The sequence below is a fragment of the Ursus americanus genome, chromosome X, assembly GCF_024610735.1.
Source record: "Ursus americanus isolate L20-20 chromosome X, mUrsAme1.1.p, whole genome shotgun sequence".
In the NCBI taxonomy this organism is placed as follows: Eukaryota; Metazoa; Chordata; class Mammalia; order Carnivora; family Ursidae; genus Ursus; species Ursus americanus.
Window position 1 is genome coordinate 37,276,493 of NC_142164.1, and position 20,317 is coordinate 37,296,809.

General features: G+C 43.1%; 1 protein-coding gene across 14 annotated transcripts in view; it reads right to left on the bottom strand.

Annotated features, from left to right (window-relative positions):
* Positions 1-20,317, bottom strand: part of TMEM164 (transmembrane protein 164) — a 178,671-nt gene that overhangs the window by 111,688 nt on the left and 46,666 nt on the right. For 9 of the 14 annotated variants that reach the window (XM_087860107.1, XM_045805042.2, XM_045805043.2 and 6 more), the window contains one exon: positions 1,750-1,799. The exons of 4 other annotated variants lie outside the window; for them this stretch is intronic. In XM_087860107.1, the coding sequence (XP_087716233.1) occupies positions 1,750-1,799 (50 nt within the window). Of the gene's footprint in view, positions 1-1,749; positions 1,800-4,787; positions 8,231-20,317 lie in introns of those variants that run through there. One more of the 14 variants, XM_087860112.1, reaches the window with a different exon arrangement.

Consider the following 20,317-nt stretch of genomic DNA (forward strand, 5'->3'; position numbering starts at 1 on the left):
CTCTTGATCTCGGGGTCGGAGGTTTGGGCCCCATGCTGAGTGGAGAGATTACTTAAAAATAAAATCTTAAAAAGGACTGAGCAGGATGGCTAAATAAGTTGTGTATCCATTAAATATTTTGCAGCTTTGTAAAGGAATAAGGTATACCAATAAACTTTGATAGATCCCTGTGAGATACTGATGCGTGAAAAAGCAAAATGTATTACAGTATATGTAAGACTCTATTTTTGTGAAACAATCAATGAACAACAATGGTGAAACATTCCAAAATTCCCGTGTGTATGTGTGTGTGTGTGTTTGTGTGTGTGTGTACACCCAATGAGCGCGGAGAAAAATCTGGAAGGTTACATACTGGTTTGGTAATCTGCAGGTGTGGAAAGGCAGAGGTAGGAATCAAACAAAACAAGGACAAGAGAAAAAAAAAAAGAACCACTTTAAAAAATAAAGAAATCTAGCAGTCATGTTTATGTATTTCCATATGCATACACTTATATACAAATTGAATTAAATTTAGAAAAGATACACTAAGAATCCTAAATATGATCTCTGTGTCTTAAACAAAAAAAAAAGCAGTAACCAAAATTATTTCTTAGTGGCAGATTAAGGGTGATGTTTATTTTCTTTTTTATGTTTCTCTGTATTTCCTATAATGAGAATTGTTACTCTAATAATAATGAAATAAAACCAATAAATGTTACTTTAAAACATTACTCTGAAAAATAGAGCTCATTTTGGGAAATGAAGGGAGGGAAACAGGGTTAAATAGCCTTCCACTTAGGAGCTTTTCCAGTACCAGATATGTGCAATCAGGATCCATTTGCCCTCATCCGGCAGAAAGTTACTCACCTAAGGCAAGAGACTAAGTGGCTATTCCAAGTAGCTGTTCGAAGCAGCAAATGGGGTATATTTCCCCCTAACACTTTAATGACTTAAGTAAATCAGAAAGCCATTTACACCATTCTTCAATTACCCAAGGATCTGCTGGGCCCCTTACTTCCTGTCTCCTCCTTCTGGCCTGCGGCCATTTCACTGCTCAGGAACAGCTCCAAAATGGGGGCCAGGGAAGAGGGAAAGAGATGAAATTAATTTGGTCAATTTAGCTTCTCATTAGCAACGCCAATAAAAGGCTTGATAAGTGAGATGGTCACAACTCACAGTTAAAAGGAGGGTTCTGAGACTCTTGAGAATTTCCTTTAAGCAAATTTGCCTTCAGATAAACATGATTTGCCTGCAGTACACTTTAATGGATCTGATGCTTGCTATTTTTAAGAAAGTCAGGACTTGTAAAGGTGGTATTTTCTTCCCCTCACTTTAATTTGCATTTTAAGAAAAAAAAACATGGAAACGTAAGAACAAAGGTCTTCAAAGTAAAGAACCAGGTCCTCAGGGGAGCGGCTGGACCACAATGCAATGATTCTTGAGAGAAGGGAAGCTGTGTGGCCCCCAGCATTCTCTCGAGAGAAACTGCCAGAAGCCAACAACCTTCCAAGGGAGCAGGACTTGGCCATAAACCACCACCACAAACACTCGCTCAAAAGGACTTGTCAGGGCTTGACCAAAGCCAAATCTCTGCATATAATATCCCCGTGTTTCACTGCGCCACATAGACTTTTGTTCCTTGAGAAGCCCAGAGACAAAGCAGGGCAGGCCCAAGATGTTCACATCAATGTGCTCATCACCCTTTATTATCAAAAAGACAGAACATTCGCAATAGCAATGGTAACAGAGCAAAAACCAATTTTCCCTTACTTGAAGACGACGATAGCTCCAGGACATGGAGGGCAGGCCAGGAGAAAGATCTGCAATTAAAAAAGAGTAAAGGATGGTTATCAAAAGTAGTACTGGACACAGTTAGACAATGTTACTTCAATAACAATAGTAAAATGATAATAGTAACAATAAATAATCAAACTCTAACATAAAAAAATGCAATACAAAAACTTAAAAAGGCAAGCAGGTGGTTTTCCAAACGTGTTTCTGTTTGCACAGGCATCTAGGTGCGTGGACGTGTGTGTGTGTGTGTGTGTGTGTGTGTGTGTGTGTGTGTGTGAGAGAGAGAGAGAGAGAAATCACAGTGGGGGAGAGGGAGACAGAGAGTGAGGGAGTGTTTGGGGGCAAGATGGGAAAAGCCTTTCTTGGGCCTTTTCTTTTTGCCTTTAGAACACTTCCTCTTAACCTCTAGAACAAGATTCAAGTTTTCAACTCTTCAACGTCAATATGATATAGTAGCCAGTCTGAGAAGCTTTTCACCCAAGACAAACAAAAAATATATTCCATGAATGGGACAAAGTACATAAATGCCATCTGGTTTGCCTCCCATGGGGGAAGGTGGGTTAATCAATACCCAGCACTGCCAGATTTAGCAAATAAAAACACATGAGGCCCAGTTAAATCTGAATTTCAGATAAACAATGAATAATGTTTTTATATAAGTATATCCTAAATATTGCATGGAACATACTTACACAAAAACATTATTCATTGTTTATCTGAAATTCAAATTTAACTGGGCCTACTGTGTTCTAACTGGCAACCCTACCAATACTGCCACCCCCAGGCTCCAACCCTCCCTTTGATTTTGAAGGGGAGAATTTGTCACCCTGAAATATCTCTTTGGCATAAGGATTATTTTAGGCTGATTATTTTTTAAGAAACAGTAGACATAGGAAAAGCACTGAAAAGTGAGTAGAAGTTACCCTTTTGTAGGAGACATTTACAATCATAAGGGAAATCTCCATTTGTAAGAATGGCTCCCCCTCTGCACCAGGAAAAGAAGGATGACTCAAACTCTAGAAACTCTTATCAATGGGGAAGACACTGACCTCAACCTGCATAATGACCTTAGTCTTGATTACCATGCTTTTCCTGGTCCCCTCCCATAACTGGCCTTCTGCCCTACCCAACCCCCCCACCTAATGTCTTCCTTTTTTGTCTCTAAGCTGGAGATGGTATTTAAGGTGGTAGCCTGGGCCATTCAGGGAGTTACTCAATTTTCCTGGGTCTCTCCCATGTCTGCAGGAGGTATACATGCTACTAAACCTCCATTTGTTTTTCTCCTGTTAATTGGTCTTTTATTACATTGGTGGCAGGGCGGGGGGTGGGGGTGTCTCAGTCAAGAACTTAGAAGAGTAGAGGGAAAATTATTTTTCCTCTCCCACGTTTGATTGGCTTATTTCTAACCATAACCAGGTAGTTCTATTCTTCTATTCTCCCTGGAGCAAACCAAACAACAAGGACCTCGTCCTTCTAAGAGACAAATCAGTTCCATGATACTTGGTTTGACCTAGGCCTAGATTAGAAAAACTCCATCTGTATGACCTTCATCAAAGCACGGGTTCTCAAGTGAGACAAAGAAAGCCCTGCAGAGCAATTGGCTGAACATGCAGATTCCTGGGCTCCCCCATTAGGAATGCTGACTCCAAAAGTCTGGGACTCCAGGAATCTGCATGTTTAACAAATGCCCCAGGAGATTCAACCACTCCCAGCAGCCAGATAGGATGACTGTTTGACCTTGGCCTGGACTACTACAGGAGTCAGAGACATTCAACAGGACTAAGGATTAATGAAAGAATGAAACTCATGTTTGTGGAGTTTCTTCCTGTACAGTGATTTAATGGTGTGGTTTACAAAGTATTAATATGCATCCCTATCTTGTTGTGAGCATTTATTAAAATAGGTAATCTGCGTTATGCACTTGTTTGGCTCTGTCATGTGTATATCTTTAGCATTTGGCTCTTCGGTTCTCTAGAAATCTACATTTAGAAATAAAGGAAAATCACTACAAAGAAAGACACCTGCTTGAATCCCTACCAAGAGGAAGAGAAAGAAGAATGGAAAAGAGAAAGGGTCTTCAAAGGAATGTGACCAAGGAGTCCATCACTCGCAAAATACCTGATCAGAGAACCCAACCAAGGAAATAGTCACTGAGAACGAGCTTTCCCCCTGCGGATCAATCTGATTAATAGTGCAAAACCAATGACAATTACAGGCCCGTAATCCTTTACTGGTAATCATCAAATCCAAAAAGCTCTAAAAACTGAAAGTTGGGTTTTTTTTCAAAGCTAAATTGGTGCAAGTATGACTTGAACTGAACTGAGACTATATATGGACTTATTTATTCCACTTATGCTGAGTATTCATATGGCTTCCATAAAATTAATATCTTTTGGGGGTACCTGGGTGGTTTAGTTGATTGAGCATCTGACTCTTGATTTCAGCTCAGGTCATGACCTCAGGGGTCGTGAGATCGAGCCCCAAGTCAGGATCCTCGCTCAACAGGGAGTCTGCTGGAGAGTCTCTCTCTCCCTCTCCCCTCCCCCTCCCCCCAGGCTCATGCTCTCTTTCTCAATCTCTCTCTTAAAACAAAGAAAGAAATCTTTAAAAGAATAATAACGATAATGATAACCTTTTGATTATGGGGTGTTACCCCAGATCCCACTGGGAGTATAAATAAAATACTTTCCATTCACTGTATTGCCCTTCTGATTTTTTTAAGTAAGCTCTACACCGAACGTGGGGCTTGAATTCATAACCACGAGATCAAGAGTCCAGTGCTCTACCGACTGAGCCACCCAGGTGCCCCTGTATTACCTCTGAAATCCAAAAATTTTTGACATCTGAAATACATCTGACCTGAATGGTTTGGGATAAGGACTGTCAATTTGGAATTCCAATCATCCAAACCTTAATTTATCCCCTCTCCCCACTCCACCCCTCAGGAGCAGTCCAAGAAGGAAAGATACAAAGCTGGTATTCTCTACCACTGACCTAGTAGTAAAGTCACTCACCTTAAGCAAGGGACCAAGTTGGAGGTTGCACTCAGCTACCCAGCATCAGGCCCACCAAAGGATACACTCACAAGCTACAGTATACAGAGAGCAGACAGGGGCCCCCAACCACCTTGAAAAGGTCCTCAATACTTTTGGAGTCACCGAAGAGCCATAACAGCAGCCTTCCTGAGATTCTGGAATAGCCTAGATACTTCATGCTAACATGCTAAACAGAGAAGCAAAACTACAACACTGGGCCCCACAGTTAACTCTGACTTCTCCCACAGCCAAGGAGACATGAGCAGATTCTTTTTTTTTTTTTAAGATTTTATTCTATTTATTTGACAGAGAGAGAGACAGCCAGCAAGAAAGGGAACACAGGCAGGAGGAGTGGGAGAGGAAGAAGCAGACTCCCAGTGGAGAAGCCTGATGTGGGGCTCGATCCCAGGACTCTGGGATCACGCCCTGAGCCAAAGGCAGACGCTTAACGACTGAGCCACCCAGGCACCCCCATGAGCAGATTCTTAGGGCAGATGGAGGGATATCAAATCCGCAGATCTGAAAAAAGACCCCAGGTTCGTCCTATTCCATTTCCCGTAAACTTGTGGCCTCCCTCAACAACTGCAAAGATTTATGACACTGAACCTCTCTGCCCTAGCATGCTGGAGCCACATCCATAATCACCGTTAACCAAAGGAGCCATGTGAAAATAACGCTTTAATTCAGAGGCCCGATGGCCCCCAGCCTTGGCCTGAACATCCCTGCTTTCTTCTTTGCTGGGCTGCCATCCACCTCCAAACTTTGGTAGCATGTTTTAGACCAGCAGATGGAAAGCTAAATGATCCCTCAGTTGCAAACAGGGTGGGAAGAAAGGACACTTAGAAGTGCAAACAAGGACAGTAGGAAGAGGGGAAGAGGGAATTCATCTGAGCATATCCCACCACCACGTCGGTGCTTCTGTATTCATGCTGAAATCTGACCAGTTCTGCACCTGAAGAAAAGGACAAGGACAGGTGGTAACAAACAGAGCGATGTGCTACAAAGCACTTCTACTCTCCCGTCGTTTGGGAGACGAGCAGGGCCTTGTTATTAAATTCCACTTTGCAGATGAAGGAACCTAAGGGAAAAGTTTCCAACAAGAACCCAGATCCCCTAAACTCCCAGTTCAACACGCTTTCCACCTCACACTGGACACGGTCCACACCTTCATAATGGCTTCTCTTCTTTCGACTCTAGGCCTGCCCCTTGACCCAATGGCACACAGAGAGTCACCCCAATGGGCCCACACCTGTACCACCACACAGCTCAAAAGATCTAGTCACTACGAGGCAAGACCTCTCCAAACGCAACCAAACTGGGCAGCAAATTAAGTTTACATAGATGGGCTGCGGAGTCCAGCACTCTCTGAAGACGTGCTCATCTTAGCTCCAACCCACCTCATTCAGAACCAGGTCTGCTGGGTTCTGATACTCCCCGGATCCTTATAAATGGAGGTCTTTTTTTCTGGGAAAAAAAATGCACAGGTTCCATTCAAAACCATACTTCCTCAGATTCCCCAGGAAAGCTCCCTGTGCTACTTCAAGGTTCTCCGTGCTAAAAGAAAGCCAGAGGCCCAAGGTGGAGTCACTCACCCCCAAGATAACAAACCAATACTTAATTGCAGTTTCAACTCCCCCAGAATTTTAAGCCAATCGATCTGGAATTTTCTGGTTAGCACCAACTAAGTACTCCATTCCCCAAAGAAAGATGATGTAATCCACCTAAAAAGACCCTCTACCCTTACCCCTAAGGGAAGGTGACCTTGCCTGAAACAATCCTCCTCCTTTTTTTCTCCTTTGCTAATAACTTCCTTGCCCCACCCTACTTCCTATAAAAACCAACCACTGTGTACAACTCCCCCTCCCCTTGCTAGATGGAATGCTGCCTGACTCAGGAATCTCTTAATAAAGCCAATTAGATCTTCAAATTTACCCTGTTGAATTTTGTTCTTTAACACCGGCAATTTGTAAATTCAGCTCTTTCCAAAGCACCCAACCTAGGCAGCTGTCCCCAGTTCCTCCTCTGCCTCTGAACTGCTCTGGTTCCCCACCCAACCTACCTCTCCGACATCACTTGTCCTCCTTACTGTTCCCACAGTTACATCGGCTCAAGTTCACTGGCATCACTGTCCAGCCTCCCATCAATGGCTTCACCCCAACATTAGATGTGATAAACCCCCATCTTCATGACATCTAAGTAAGATTAATTTTTGTTCAAAGGTGGAAGTGTTGGTACTATGGCAATGTAATCGGCAAGAAGGGCCACTCGACCATCCTAAATGAGGGACTCGCCAGGTAAATCAGAGAAGAGGGTGGGAAAAATAAATGAAACCGAAACCGTGAGAGAGTACCAGGGGAGTGGTGTTTGGCCTGGTACACAATCTTCTCAGGCCCAGTCCTCCAGCTCTAGTTCTCCTGGTCCTCCCTCCTGAGGTGGTACACACCAATCTGGGGATTCCCATGGTCTTATAACCGTTACCAACCATAGAGAAGATCCATTCCTTGGCCTGCCCAAAGTCTGTCCTAGGCTCTATTCACTAATGATCAAACCCTTGGACCCACATCCTCTCTGCCTGGGCCACTGACATCATCTCTTCACTGGTCTCCCACCTCCAGGCACACTGCTGGAAGAAAGATCTACCTAAAACACCATTCTTATCTGCCATTTAAAACCCTACAATGACTGGCCAGTATCTACAGAAAAAGCCCAAGCTCCTTAGCGTGGCAGGCAAAGCTTTCTCTGCTCCAGACCCCGTCTACCTCTTCAGCCTGGAAGCCTCATGCTTTGTGCCAAATTGTACCCGGAACATACTCCATGTCGATAAACACACTTCTACAACCTCATTTTCTAATTGCTCCATTTCGTTCAATTATACAGATATGCAACAATTTATTCAACCAATCTCCTCCTACAGCACATGTTGTTATGTCTAAATTTTCAGATCCTTTACTATTTCCTTAGTCTACATTTGTACAAGGAGGATTTCTAGGTCTTCAAAGGGAATATACATTTTAAGGCTTTTAACCTATAATTCTAAACTGCCTTCGAGAAAATTTCTTTGAATTTATACTCCCACCAGCAGCATATGAGAATGTGTTTCTGCTACAACCTGTTTAAAAGGCAAAACATGGAATGGGAGCAGAATTTGCCACCCTGAAATAGGTCTCTTTGGCATAAGGATTATTTTAGGCTGGTTATTTAAAACACACACACACACACACACACACCAGCAGACATAGGAGAAGCTCTGAAAAGTGAGTAGAAGTCACCCTTTTGTAGGAGACATTTACATTTATAAGGAAAATCTCCATTTGTAAGAATGGCTCCCCCTCTGCACCAGGAAAAGAAGGATGACTCAAACTCTAGAAACTCTTATCAATGGAAAAGATACTGACCTCAACCTGCATAATGACCTTACCCTTGATTACCATGCTTTTCCTGGTCCCCTCCCATAACTGGCCTTCTGCCCTACCCAACCCCCCACCACCTAATTTCTTCCTTTTGTCTCTAAGCTAGAGATGTTATTTAAGTGGTGGCTTGGGCCATTCAGGGAGTTACTCAATTTTCCTGGGTCTCTGCCATGTCTGCAGGAGGTATACATGCTATTAAACTTCCATTTGTTTTTCTCTCCTGTTAACAGGTCTTTAATTATGGGGGGAAGAGGGGGGTCTCTGCCAAGAATCTAGAAGAGTGGAGGAAAAATTATTTTACTCCCCAATAACACACACGTACAACTTATTCCTTTAATTGGCATGTTTCAAATGACCAAAAATGTTTGACTATTTTCTAACATGTTTTTTGGACAGCCGTATTTCTTCTTTGGGGATGTAACCATCTGTGGCCCTTGGCTACTTTACACCTGGTATGTTCTTTCTCATACTGGGTTGTAAGAGCCATTTATGTTTTAATGATATTTTATGCAGATTATTTGATATTTATTGCAAATATTTTCCCCAGGATGTCACCTTTGTAGCTTTGCTTATGTTAGTTTTTTAATATACAGAAGCGTTTTTATCTTTATGTAATCAGACATATTTGTCATTTCCTTTATGGCTTCTGTCTTTGATGTCATGTTTAAAAGTCTTACAACCCTGGGATTATAGAAGAGTCACTTACTATTTTCCTAACATTTTCATAATTTTATTTTTAAAATTTCAATCTCTACTGCTAATATGATTCACTCTTCCAGAATGGCTTTCTCACCTTAAATTTTCTGGCCAATCCCTATTTACCCTTCAAATACAAAAAAAGCATCATTTTTCTCCAGGAAGCCTTTGGTTAAATGCCCACCCTCTGTCCTTCCATTAACTCTTTTGGCTTACCTCTTTCTGAGAAATTACCACTTTTGTCAGTGTAAGGAACTTACAAAAAGAGAGCCTTCTCTCAAGAATTTTGAAAAAAAGGGAAATAAGAGTACTTATAAAGAGTTGAGTTTTAGAATCAACATAAAATGGATTTAAGGTTATAAGGTCATCTTAAAACCAGAATGGTTCCCAGACTTCAAAGACCAGATTGTAACCTGCTTGAATTATACCTTAAAAAAGAATGGGGTTGGTCAACCACTGAGGTCGAATAAGGAGGGTCGGAGAGAGGTGTATTTCACAGTGTCCACACCCAAGCACTAGCCAGGGGCCAGAGAAGCTTAGCTCATAAACACCAAGCTTTCTGGTCCCATTGGCAAATTCACCCCTATTAAGAGCATGGAAGCAGGACAGGTTCAGATTATGGGCTTTAGAGTCAACACAAACGTGGGTCCACAGGCCGGCTCTGCCACTCACCAGCACAGTGAGCTTGGGTAAGAAACTGGAGGAATTCCCGTTTCTAAAATAGGGACAAAAATAGTATCTATGTCTTACGAGGTTTTGGAGAGGATCAAATGCGATCGACTGAGCAAAGCTCTTGGCACGATGCCTAGCACATAGCTAGCACTCAATACCTAAGAGCTATAATTATTCTCATTGCGGTAGGAAATCCATCCCTACTGTGAGCCACATCAGCAAGAGCTCACGTCACATTTCCAATTCATGCAACTTCGCTTGCTGTAGCTCCATGCTCGCATACCAACGTGCTGCTATGTTACCTGGCTTCCCTTCTCCAGCTGCCTACAAGGGGAGGACACTGAACCCCTCCAGACTCAGCTTCCTCATCTGTCAAATGGGGATTACAATGGGACGAGCTCGTAAGGTAGAGGTGAGGACTGAAGGCTTGACGCACTTAGTTCAGTGGCTGGCACACCGGAAGGAATAAAATAAGCATGAGCTATTGATAGCAGCATCTTTCTTGGATGCCCTTTCTCTTCTCACGGAGAATTCCATCCAAGCCCATAGCGAGTTCTATTTCCTCCACAAAGCCCTCACCAATCACTCCAGATAATGCCTCTCTCTTTTTTTTTTTTCAGTAGCCTGTAGAACTCTCTCGGTACTTGGATTTTATTTAATTTGGGGTATTAAATAGCTCTCAATTGCTGCACACAGTGCTACAGTAGATTTTGAATGAGGACCTGATTATCAATCTTTCCCTCCTGGTAAATCTTAAATTGGCATTTGAATGAGCTGCTGAACAAAGTCCAAAGGCTGTTTGTAGGGTAATGAAGGCCCTCAGCAATGGGCCCCCCACATACATACACACACACACACACACACACACACACACAGCCTTGCCTGTTTTATTTCCCACTCTGCCTCTCATTTCCACCCTGAACCCCAGGTTCTACAGTCTAAAATGGAAAAGCATGATAGTGCTTGCCTCCAACACTTAACCTCAAACTGTTGTTTCCATGCAGATACCAAATGCTTTCTGGTATTTCTGTCTAGATGTCACACAGGTACCTCCGACCTAACCAGGCCTAAATGCGGACGTGCCATCTTCTTTCCCTAACTTCTCCCCTCTCTAACTGTCTGCCCAAAAAATGGGAGAGAAGAGACAGCTCTTCTAGCAGAATTCTGACTGACAAAGGCAGAAGGAAGGAGGGAAACAGGAAGTCGACCCAAGACATACACTGTAGTAATCATTGTTACAGGCAGAAACCATGGATAGCTGCTCTGATTAGTAATGCAAGTATGACTTTTACATGCAAACTACGTGTTCATTACAAAGGAAAAACAGGAACTTCATAGTGGAGAAATGTGGCAGACACCGTCTTGACCAAGTGACCGTGGGTAACATCACCAGTGATAAAACATGTCATTGGGTACCCCCTGTTATGACACACAAGACGGGTACAGCATCACTTCTGTGCTGTTTTTGTCCAAACTGCCCAAACCTAAGCAAGAAAAAAAAATCGGATAAATCTAAATTAGGGACATTTTACAAAGTAACTTATCAGTGCTCTTCAAACTGTTGAGGTAAAGAAAGACAGCATGAGAAACTGTCGTGGATGGAAAAGACTAAGAAGACATGACGACTAGCTATAATGTGGGATCCTGGATTGGATCCTGGAACAGTCAAGGGACGTCTGTGAAAAAACTGGTGAAATTGGAATAAAATCTATAGTTCAGTTCAGAGGACTGATGACAGTGTCTCAGTATTAATAATTTACCATGATTATGCAAGATATTAACATTAGGGAAGCTGAATGAAGGGTATACAGAATTTTTCTGTAATATCTTTACAAGTCTTCTGTAAATCAAAAATAATTTTAGGGGCACCTGGGTGGCTCAGTCAGTTAAACGTCTGACTCTTGATTCCAGCTCAGGTCATGATCTCAGGGTCATGAGATCGAGCCCTGCACTGGGCTGTGCACCAAGCATGGAGACTGCTTAAGATTTTCTCTCTCCCTCTCCCTCTGCCATTCCCGCCCCCCACCATGCGTGCACGTGTGTACGCATGCTCTCTCTCTCTCTCAAAAAAAAAGAAAAAAAGTGATAATTAAAACAGAGTTTTAAAAAAAGTACTATCATCTAATCAGCTATACTAGTTTCAAACTCTGGAGCTATCTTTGATGGCACCCCTCTTCCTCAGCCCCACATGTAGTCAGTCCCCAAGTCCTGTCATGTTGACACTTCAACCTTTTCAATACATCTCACATTTATCCTATCTATTCCTAGTTTAGTCCCTCTCGTTTTCTTGAACTACTATAACAATTTCCTATCTGATCTCCAGGTCTCCAGTGTCTCCCCTCCTTTACTCTAGTTCATACATTACTGTCACGTTCTTATTCTTAATATATATAATAAGCCCTCATTATGTTACGTTCCTCATTAAAATTTTCAGATGACCAATTCGACAGAATCATTATCAGAATCTCAGCTAACTTCTTTGTAGAAACTGACAAGCTAATTCTAAAATTCTTACGGAACTGTAAGGGACTCCAAATAGCCAAAACAAGTTGAAAAGAACAAGTAGAAGGATACACATGACTTGATTTCAAAACTCATTACAAAGCAATAATAAAGACAGTGTGGTACTGGCATAAGAATAGACACACAGGCTAAAAGAATGGAGTTGAAAGTCCAAAACTAAACACAACTGATTTTTAACAAGAGTGCCAAAACCATTCAATGGGGAAATAGTCTCTTTAACAAATGGTACTAAGACAAGTGGATTTCCACATGCATAAGAATGTGTGAACCCCTACCTCAAACCATATGCAAATATTAACTCAAAGTCAATCAAAGACCTAAATATAAAAGCAAAAACTATAAAACACTTAAAAGTAAACATAATAGGGGTGACTGGGTGGCTCATTTGGTTGGGCAACTGCCTTCAGCTCAGGTCATGATCCCAGGGTCCTGAGATCAAGCCCCACATCAGGCTCCCTGCTCAGTGGGGGCCTGCTTCTCCCTCTGCCTCTGCTGCTCCCACTGCATGTGCTCTCCTGCTCTCTCGTTCTGTCAAATAACTAACTAAAATCTTTTTTAAAAAAGTAAACATAATAGTCAATCTTCACGACCCCAGATTTGGCAGTGGATTCTTAGATATGACACAGAAAGCATAAGCAACAAAACATAAAAACAGCTAAATGGGACTTCATGAAAATTAAAATCTCCTGTAATTCAAGGGACACTATTAGAAAAGAGACAACACAAAGAATGAGAGAAAATTTTTGCAAATCCAATCTCGGACAAGGTTCTAGTATCCAGAATACATAAAACTCTCGAAACGCAAAAATAAAATGACAAACAACCCAATTAAAAGTGGGCTCAAGATTTGAATAGACATTTATCCAAAGAAGATATCCAAACAACCAATATGCTCATGAAAACATACTCAATATCATTAGCCATTAGAGAAACGAAAATCGAATCCACAAGGACATACCACTTCGCACCCATCAGCAAGGCTAAGATAAAAAAAACAATCACAAGTGTTTGTGACGATGAGGAAAAACTCAAACCACATGCAGGCACACCTCATTTTGTGTGCTTGGCTTTACTGCACTTTGCAAATACTGCATTTTTTTTTTTAACAAATGGAAGGTTAGTGGCAAATTTGCATTTAACAAGTCTATCAGTGCCAGTCTTCCAAAAGCATTTGCTCACTTTGTATCTGTGTGTCACATTTTGGTAATTCTTGCAATATTTCAAACTTCTTCATTATTGGTTAAGGTGATCTGTGATCAGTGATCTTTGCTGTTATACCGTAATTGTCTTTGGATGCCACAAACCGCCCACGTAAGACAGTGAACTTAAATCAATAAATGTTGTATGTGTTCTGACTACTCCACTGACTGGCTGTTGCCCCATCTCTCACCCTCTCCTTGGGCCTCCCTATTCCCTGAGACACAACAATACTGAAATTAGGCCATTTAATAACCCTACAATGGCATCTAAGCGTTCAAGTGAAAGGAAGAGTCGCACGTCTCTCACTTTATTTTTTTTTAAGATTTTATTTCTTTATTTGACAGAGAGAGAGACAGCCAGCGAGAGAGGGAACACAAGCAGGGGGAGTGGGAGAGGAAGGAGCAGGCTCCCAGCGGAGGAGCCTGATGTGGGGCTCGATCCCATAATGCCGGGATCACGCCCTGACAGATGCTTAACCGCTGTGCCACCCAGGCGCCCCTCTCACTTTAAATCAGAAGCTAGAAATGATTAAACTTAGTGAGAAAGGCATGTTGAAAGCCGATAGGCCGAAAGCGGGGCCTCTTGAGCCAAACAGTTAGCCAAGCTGTGACTGCAAAGGAAAAGTTCTTAAAGGAAAATAAAAGTGCTACTCCAGTGAACACATGAATGGTAAGAAAGTGAAACAGCTTTTGGCGTATATGGAGAAAGCTTGAGTGGTCTGGATAGAAGATCCAACCAGCCACCACATTCCCCTAAGCCAAAGACTAATCCAGAGCAAAGCCCTGACTCTCTTCAATTCCATGAAGGCCGAGGGAGGCGAGGAAGCTGCAGAGGTTGGTTCATGAGGTTTAGGGAAAGAAGTCATCTCCTTAACATTAAAGCACCAGGTGAAGCAGCAAGCGCTGATGGAGAAGCTGCAGTAGGTTCTCCAAAAGGTCTAGCTAAGGCAGTTAATGAAGGTGGCCCCGCTAAGCAACAGATCGTCAATGCAGAGCAAACAGACTTTTATTGGAAGAAGATGCCATCTAGGACTATCATAGCTAGAGAGGAAAAGTCAATGCCTGACTTCAAAGCTTCAAAGAACAGTCTGACTCTCTTATTAAGTGCTAAAGCAGCTGGTTACACATGTTTGAAACCAATGCTTTAAGTTGAAGCTAATACTCGTTTACCATTCCAGAAATCCTAGGGCACTTAAGAATGATGCTAAATTTCCTCTGCCTGTGCTCTGTAAATGGAACAACGCCAGCCTGGATGATAGCACACCTGTTCACAACATGGTTTGCTGAATATTGTAAGCCTACTATTGAGACCTACTGCTCAGAGTGGGGGGGAAAAGATTCCCTTCAAAATCTTCCTGCTCACTGACAATGCACCTAGTCACCCAAGAGCTCTGATGGAAATGCATGCAATTCATGTTGTTTCCGTGCCTGCTAACACAACATCCATTCTGCAGCCCGTGGATCAAGGAGTCATTTTGAATTGCCAGTCTTATTATTGAAGACATGCATTTCACTAGGCTATACAGCTGCCATGGAAAGTGATTCCTCTGCGGGATCTGAGCAAAGTGAACTGAAAACCTTCTGGAAAGGATTCACCATCCCAGATGCCATTAAGAACATTCACGATTCATGGGAAGAGGTCAAAATACCAACATGAACAGGACTTTGGAGAAAGTTGATCCCAACCCTCATGGATGACTTTGAGAGGGTCAAGACTTCCGAGGAGGAGGGAACTGCAGGTACAAAGGAAAGAGCAAGAGAAGCAGAATCAGAAGTGGAGCCTGAAGATGGGACTGAACTGCTGCCACCTCATGATGGAACCTGAATGACTGAAGAGCTGCTTCTTAGGGATGGGCACAAAGAGTGGTTTCTTGAGATGGAATGTACTCCTGGTGAAGATGCCGTGAAGAGTGTTGAGATAACAACACAGGACTTAAATAATATTACATCAACTTAGTTGATAATGCAGCAGCAGGGCTGGAGAGGATGGAGTCCAATTTTTGTAGAAGTTCCACTGTGGGTAAAATGCTATCACACAGCATCACATGCTACAGAGAAATTACTTGTGGAAGGAAGAGTTCATCGGTGTGGCAAACCTCAGCGTTGTCTCATTTTAAGAAACTGCCCCGGCCACCCCAGTCTTCAGGAACCATCACCCTGATCAGTCAGCGGCCGTCAACATCGAGGCAAGACCCTCCACCAGCGGAAAGATTATGACTCGTTGAAAGCTCAGATGGTTAGCATTTTTCACAATAAAGTATTTTTTAATTAAGGTACCTACCTTGTACTTTTAGACACAATGGGACTGCACACTTAACAGACAACGGCACAGTATAAACATAACTTTTATATGTATGGGGACACCAACAAATTCATTTAACTCCATTTATTGTGATATTTGCTTCATTGCGGTGGTCTGGAATGGAACCCACGGTGCCTCTGAGGTACGCCTGTACACTGCTGGCAGGGATGTGAAATGGCACCACGGCGCTGGAAAATAGTCTGGCAGTTCCTCAAAAGGCGAAACATAGTTATCATGTGACCCAGCAACTCCACTTCCATGTATACGTCCAAGAGAAATATCCACATAAAAACTCACACATGGATGTTCATTCCATTTCCATGTGTACGTCCAAGAGAAATGTCCACATAAAAACTCATACATGGATGTTCATGGCAGCCTTATTCGTGACAGCCAGAAGGTGGAAACAACCCAAACACGCCTCAGTGAATGAATGGATAAACAAAATTTGGTATATCCTCACAGTGGAATATTAGTGGGTCATTGAAAGGAGTGAAGTCTCGATCCACGCCACAACATGGATGAAACTTAAACACATACTAAGTGAAAGAAACCAGTCAGAGAAGACCATATATTATATGACTCCATTGCTATGAAATGTCCAGACCAGGAAAATCTATAGAGACAGAAAGCAGATTAGTCATTGCTTAGAACAGGGGGATGGCGGAAGGACGGGTAGGCGAGTGATGGCTAAATGGTACAGAGCTTCTTCTTGAGGTGATGAAAACGTTCGAAGTTGTCATGATGGCTGCACATACTTGTGGATATACTAAAAACCACTGACTGAACACTTTAAGTGAGTGAACAGTACAGTAAGTGAATTATATCTCAATAAGCTATTTTAAAAAACAACAATGAATTTAGGATGGCTCCTTAATGCTTGTTAAATGAAGCCCAAACTCCTTAATGTGGCATCCACGTTCCTCCCCTCCCCCATCATCATCTGACAACCCCCCCAACCAGCATTACTGCTCACTACTCTTCTTCATGTGCCTTTCCATTGCACCAAAAGAATTGTTCGCCATTACCCATACACCCCACCATGCAGTTTCCCATCTGTCTTCCCTCTTGCTCTTCCGTTTCCCATGGAACTCTGTTCTCACAACCCATTTTCACGTGTTTATTTCTTGCTTCTTTCATAAAGCCCAGTTCAAATGGTCCCTCCTGTGCAAATCCTTCCTTATTCTTCAACTCTCATACAGTAGGCCCTCAAAAAATGATTTACTGAAAGAAAGAAGGTCAGCAGTCCTCCCATAGGAGGAAGGACTTCCACCTCTAAACCACAAGCAGTAATGCAGAACTTTCCAAAGGCTGGAGCTACTGCCAGAGGATAACCCCCTCGAAGCCACAACTGCACTTCTCTCTTCCTTTCCAAATCACAGCGGCAGCTCACTGCTTCAGCCCCCTTACTAAGTTCCCGAGAACGTTCCAAACTGCTACTCTCTACATTTCCCAAAAACCCTGCCCTTGATGAAAAAAGCACTGACATTATGCCAGGGCCGCCGAGTACAGTTGTGTAGGTTGTGCACTGCACAACCCTAGTGGCGCCATTCAATTATAGTCTATGTGAATGGCACCCTCTCCTAGGGTTGTGCAGTGCAAAGCCATTCGTGGCAGCCCTGCTTAGAAACATCAGTACAATTTAGTAAAAACGCCAAAAAGAACACTCAATGAGAGAATCACTGCATCTATATTGCTACTGAGAAGGGGATATTCTCCAAATCTTATCAAAAAGATTAAAAAACGCAGAAAAAGAACATGGTCATTGCACGCACATGGTATATGCATGGAGTTAGAAAACAGAAACACCCACAAGAAAAATCGTCATTAATGATGTTTTCCCAGCAGTGGAGAGAAAAAAGGATACATATTCTGGTCACTACAACGGCGTGATGTACCTACACTGTCTCTCTCGAAACCCTTCAGCCCCTGTGAGGTTCTGATTTTAGGTTACCAAACAAATCCCCGATTAATCTGGCTTCAGGAACCTATCAGAAAGGACATGACCCGACTGAGACACACAAGTGTTGTGTCTCTACACGGGTCCCGCCCCCATCATCAATCCATTCAGCCACCTTGTGGTTTATTGCGAAGTCTCCTGTACGGTCGCGAAGTGTGAAACCAACCTCCTGGGTGAGCTATAAAAATGAGGCCTTGAACCCACAAACCAAGGTGCAGAGTCAGGACCCACATCAACTCCACCAAGGCAGAGATATCCTCTAAAGCTCAGCCAGAGCAGCCAGCCAACAGGGTCCCCCTCTAAACTGCAAGTAGTAACACAGGCCCCTCCCAAAGGGGATTTGTAAAGGGCTGGAGACATGAGCTATAAAGACAGGTAAGCTGTGGTCAAGACCGGATATGCCCGCCACTGCCTTGGTTCCTTCTTTGGACCCCTGCTCCAACTCAGTTCAGCCTCCCACATTTCATTCCAGTTCTCCTGCCTCCTCCAGAGACTTCCTAGATCACCCACCAAAACTGATCATTCCTTTTCTGAACAATGTTGGTGCTTCCTGGTGCTGTACACTCATGACTCCATTAGTCGCCTACTATTGTTAATAATAACGACAGCAGCAGCAGAAATAATAATTATTATTATAGTAATGGCAGTACCTGTGCCTGGCCCTACATTCAGCACCTTCCATGTATTGTTTCATGTATTCCTCATGGCCATCCTAGGAGATAAGAACTATTTCCCACCCCAACCCTGTTCACATAGGAGGAAAGTGAGCTAGTAACTAATAACGAGAGTAACTTGCCTAAGGCCACACAACTACTAAGTAAGTAGAGGAGCCGGGCTTTGAATCCAGGACTGATTCCAAAGATCATGTTTGTAGCCAATACTACCTGGAAGAGAAGGAAAGTGGGTAGTGTATACAGAGAGGCTCAACCTTTCAAGGAGCCATGGGAGTCCGCCTCCTCTGACCCATTTAAGAGGGGATCACGCTGCTGACTTGACCTCAATCCCAGAAAAATATTTAGAATCGAATGACCTGGCTGTCTTAAAACCCTTCCAGACAGCTCTGAGGAAACAGAGCCTAGGCCAACCCGTGGGAGGGATGGAAGGTATCCAGTTCCCCGCAGGAAGGGGACCAACTATGTCAGGGTCACAGCCACACGGGCCAGCAAATGTTTGCAGAGCTCTGCCACCAAGAAGCTATCCGACTGTGGTCAAGGATCTTTGGGGCGGGAGGAGAAACAGGAGCATTCATTTTAAAGAAGGAAGGTTTTTCCAACTTCCTTGGGCCCCGGTTCTTGTCACCTTTAAAAATAGGAATAGAAATACCTACCATGTGCAGTGCGGCTAAGGTATAAAATAGGAACGTAAGCCAAACTACCTGGGGCCTGATGCTTGCATCAGTTTGCCCTTGCCGGGGATTCTGGCCGGATGCGGTTCCTGGCTATGAGAAGTTCACGGTCTGTCTGCAAACCATTCTTTTTCCTTCACGACACTTGCTACTGTTTCTCACTTTATAGCAGCTGCGTTATTGTTGTTGTTCTTGTTGTTTAAGGTCCACCTTCCCTGCCAGACTGTCAGCTCTTGGAGGGCGGGGGCTGTGTGCTGGTCTTTACTGTAGACCCAGAAGCGAACAGAGCGCCTGGAACATACGAGATGCTCAACAAATACTTGCTGAATGAATAAATGAAACGAGCACATCGATGTCCCTGTGGTAGGGATAGACTTGGTCACTCTAAAATACTCAAGCCTTGTTTATGCCTCTCAAGATTTCTAAGCAACTGGTAACGGTGGTTTGTTTCCAGGGAGAAGAAAGAGTGGGGGAGTCGGAGGTTGGAAGGAATCCTACATTCTATTCTGTTCCTTTCAAATTGCCTGAGTTTTTTAAAATAACAACTAATTGAACATGAAACCTGTGGGGAACACATGCTTACAGTGGTTAATCTCTGGGAGATAGACTTCTCAGGGGTTTTTATTTGTCATGTGTCCTATTCTTGTAATGTCGCAGGCTTGGAGTGGGAGCGTGTGTTGCTTTTATGATAGAATCGTACGATAAAGAGGCAATTTTGCAAAAAACAAAGATATGGTGCCTAGCTCTGCTAACCACTTGGGGTATGAAAAGGGAGGCAGCTAGAAGTTGGGGTGGGTTCAAAAACCCAGAAAGCTCTGTCCAAACTGCACTGGGGGAGTGAGACTGCTGTTTCTCCCCACAGATAAGCTCCTTCTTCAAGCAACTGGAAAGATTTATTTTAATCCCTGAGACAGCCTCAAGCCACTGTTAACAGCCCAGACACCAAGCCAGCTAGATAATTGGATTTTTTTTTTGAAGGGAAGGTGTCACTCTTTTGTCTGTGACAGTAATGACAGGGCCCTCACAGTGGGCTTGTAACTCCTCAAGCTTTCCTGGTCCCATCTTCTTCTTCTTCTTCTTTTTTAATGTTTTTTTATTATATTATGTTAGTCACCATACAGTACATCCCTGGTTTCTGATGTAAAGTTCGATGATTCATTAGTTGCGTATAACACCCAGTGCACCATGCAATATGTGCCCTCCTTACTACCCATCACCAGTCTATCCCATTCCCCCACCGCCCTCCCCTCTGAAGCCCTCAGTTTGTTTCTCAGAGTCCATAGTCTCTCATGCTTCATTCCCCCTTCTGATTACCCCCCCTTTCTTTATCCCTTTCTTCCCCTACCAATCATCCTAGTTCTTATGTTCCATAGATGAGAGAAATCATATGATAGTTGTCTTT